Source organism: Terrapene carolina, unplaced genomic scaffold, assembly GCF_002925995.2.
Source record: "Terrapene carolina triunguis isolate 2854851 unplaced genomic scaffold, T_m_triunguis-2.0 Scaffold27105, whole genome shotgun sequence".
Classification (NCBI taxonomy): domain Eukaryota; kingdom Metazoa; phylum Chordata; order Testudines; family Emydidae; genus Terrapene; species Terrapene triunguis.
The window spans coordinates 1-3,367 of record NW_020691456.1 but is presented as its reverse complement, the minus strand read 5'-3'; the positions used below and the strand labels follow the sequence as shown (position 1 = coordinate 3,367).

The 3,367-nt window shown below is 73.3% G+C and overlaps 1 protein-coding gene across 1 annotated transcript; it reads right to left on the bottom strand.

Moving 5' to 3' along the window:
* Nucleotides 1-830: 830 nt before the first annotated feature.
* Nucleotides 831-3,101, bottom strand: LOC112123962 (numb-like protein; the record flags this gene model as incomplete). Its single annotated transcript, XM_024222517.3, has 3 exons — nucleotides 831-1,906; nucleotides 2,415-2,567; nucleotides 2,811-3,101. Coding segments are annotated over 3 exons (1,094 nt in total), but the record flags the coding sequence as incomplete, so codon positions are not given.
* Nucleotides 3,102-3,367: the final 266 nt, after the last annotated feature.

The window sequence follows — 3,367 nt, the reverse complement described above, 5'->3', positions numbered from 1 at the left end:
TGGAAATAAAGATAGAAAATCTCCCCCCTCCCCCACCGGGGCCAGCATCGCCTCCTGCTGGTCGGCGCAGGGCACGGACCAGCCCCTCCCCGCCCCCCAGCACCTGCCCCAGGGCTCTGTGCACCTACAACGTGGCACGGCCCCCCTGCCCTCGGGCACCCCCCTCCTGCCCTGCACCCACCGGGTGGCATCGACTGAGCTGGGCCCTGTGGCATCGCCCCCGGAGGCCCACATGCAGCCCCTGCCCCCCCGGGGCCTCCGGGCGGTGCCCACGTGGGGGGCGAATCCAGGCCGCGCTGCTCAGGCCCCGTGGGGCAGATCAGAGGCCTTAGGTGCCCCCCCCAGGGGGGGTCAGGGCCTGCCCCTGGCCCCACACAGCCCGGGGGAGGGGTGTCTGGTCCCCCCACTCCAGGCCCCCCCCAGTTCCCACAGCAACCCCCCTACCTCAGCCCAGTGGGGGGGGGGACAAGCTTTGATTTGTGCCAGGATCAGACAGGGCAGGGGGGGAAACTGAGGCAAGGCGAGCCCGTCCGTCCGTCCTCTCCCCTCTTCACCGGGACCCTTCCCGGCCATCCCCGTCCCCAAACCAAAAATCAGAGACAATAAATTAGAGCCAGGGACAACCTCCCCCCCCCCCCCCCCCCCCCGGCCCCCGGCCCCCGGGCCCCCCCCCCCCCCCGCCCCCCCCCCCCGCTCCAGGGTGAAAAGGCCAGAACCAACCCCCCCCCTCCCCCCAGCAGCTCCCTACAGGGGAACAATCCAGGTCCAGCCCCCCCATTTTCCCTCAGCTCAGCCCCCCAGAACCTGCCCCCAACCCTCCCCCAGGCACACAGGCCTGACCATTAGACTGGGGGGGGGTTAGCCCTGATCACCCCTGGGTCTGGGAGGTGCCCCCATCCAGCCCCCCCACACGTCCAGCCCAGGGTCCCTCCCCGTTTGCAGCCAGCCAGGGACCCGTTAACCATTTCATCACCTGGGGGGGAGGTTCCTCACCCCCACATTCCCCAGCCCCACCTCCAGTGACCGGGACCCACACTCAGCCCCCCATCGGCCCCCAGGCAAAGCCCCCAAAGCTGATGCTGGGGGGGGCAGCAGCCCTGGGGGCCCCTCCCCAGCCTGTCCCCCCGTTTGACAAGGAGGTGGTGACCCACGTCCCGCTGGGGTTGGGGGGTCTCCGTACATCCCCCACCTCTACCTGGCCCCACAGTCCGTTCCGTAGTGGGGGGCTCAGGGACCCCCGGTCGCTCCCCCCCAGCTCACAGCTCGATCTCAAAGGTTTTCTGCAGGTCTCCGGCGAAGGGGTTCACCGGGTCGGCCCCCCCGGGGGGCTTGGCCCCCAGCGCCGCCCACTGAGCCTCAAAGGGGTCCGGCTTGGGCCCAGGGCGGGCGGTGGCGAGCGGGGGGGCCATGGCCCCCGGCTGGCCCGACTCCGGGGGCCAGGGGGCAGCGCTGCCGGACTTGGGTCGGGCCTGGGGGGGAGGGGGCAGCGTGGGGCCCAGCAGAGCAGGGGGGAAGGGGCTGGCCTTGCCCCCCAAGTTCGAGGGCGGCAGCTGGGCGGCGGAGCAGAAGACGTTGGCCACCATCTGGGAGGGGGTGATGCCCACCACAGGGACGCTGGGGGCCGCGAAGGGCCCGGCCGGCGGGTAGGCCCCCACGGGCACGTAGGCCGGCTGCATGTGGGGCGGCAGGAACATGCCCACGGGGGCGGGCGCGGCGTCGTAGCTCACGGGGTAGGGGGGCAGCGTGGCAGGCAGGGCCGCGGGCACTGCCACCTGCTGCGCCTTGGCCGTCTGGGCCACCTCCTCCAGCCAGCGCTCGGCCTCCGACGGGGTCCTCTTGTGTCCGGGCTGGAACGGGGGGGCCTGCGAAGGGGCCCCCGCCCCGGGCTCTCCCCAGGCGGCCGGCCCTGCGGGGGAGGAGAAAAACCACGTCAGGAGCGAGCCACCCCAGTGGCAATGCCAGGGCGGGGCGCGGAGGGCTGGCTACCTACGGAGCTCTTGCCTGGCACGAAGATGCGGCTGCTTCTGGGGTGGAGCGCGTGGGCTGGCTACCCAGGGACCTCTTGCCCAGAGCAGAGATCGGCTTTCTCTGGGGTGGGGGGCAGGGCTGGTTATACAGAGATTTTCCCTCTGGGGGACAGCTTGTCCGTGTGCCCTTGGCACCGTGTGGGTACGGGGTGTGCCCAGGGGTGATCCCCAGGAGAGGGGCCTGGCACCCCCAGCACAGCCCCCAGGGGGCCTGGCATAGTTGGGGGTGACGCCCCTGGGGGTGCACATGACGTACCTGGGGGGCGTGGCACAGTGCACGTGGGGGGGGTATGCGGGGATGTGGTACAGGGCACGGGGGAGGGTTCCCGGGGGCCTGGCACAGGGGACGCGGCACAGGGCATGGGAGGGGGTTCGCAGGGCCCGTACCTTGGGGGAGCCCCGTGGGGGGGGAGGCGGTGCCGTCGGCGGCCGTGGGGCTGAAGGGGTCGGCGGGCGGGCGAGCGAAGGAGGCGTCGATCTGGCTGCAGAGGGCGCTGATCCCATCGCTGTCACCGGTCGGGGTCGACTCCAGATCCGGCACTGGAGGGCGGGGGGGGGGTGAGCACCCCCCCCCCCCGCGTCCCCCCCGGGTAATACGCCCCCCATCTCTTAAAGGGCTGGAAGCCAAGATACCCCCCTAGGGTCCAGCTGCCCCCCCAGCCCCACGCTCGGCTCCCGTGGCCCCTGCTGTCCCCCACACCCAGTTCCCCCATGCCCCTGCCCCCCCAGTCCCTGCCCCCCAGCCCCTGCCCCCCGCGCCCGGCTCCCCCCTGCCCGGCTCACCGGCGCCCCCGGGCGGGCAGTCCCCCTTGCGCTGCAGGGTGGAGGGCAGGTCGCTGAGCCGCAGCGAGAGCTGGCGTTTGAAGGGCGAGTTCCTCTGGCTGAGGGCGGGGAAGCCGCGGAAGGAGCCCTGCCGGACCAGCTGCTCCAGGGGCGCGTGGCGGCGCGGGATGGCGCGCTGGGGGCCCCCCTCCCCCTTCTCCGCCGGCGACGTGGCCCCCTGCGGCGGGGAGACGCTGCCCGGCTGGGCGGGGCCGGGGGGCGCCGAGGGGGCGGCGGCTGGGGCGGCCTCCGCTGGGAGAGAGAGTCGGGGTGAGACCCCCCCCCGTAGTTCCCCTCGCCACCCCCCCCCAGCGCCCTCAGCCCCTCCCCCCAGGACAGCCCCCTCCCCCGGCACCTGCCCCCCCCCATGCCCTCAGCCCCTCCCCCCAGGACAGCCCCCTTCCCTGGCACCTGCCCCCCAGCGCCCTCTTCCCCCGCCCCCAGGAACCTCCATCCCTCCCTCAACACATTCAAGCTCCCCCACCTCAGACCAAGTGTGGCCCCCTCCCAGCATGCAC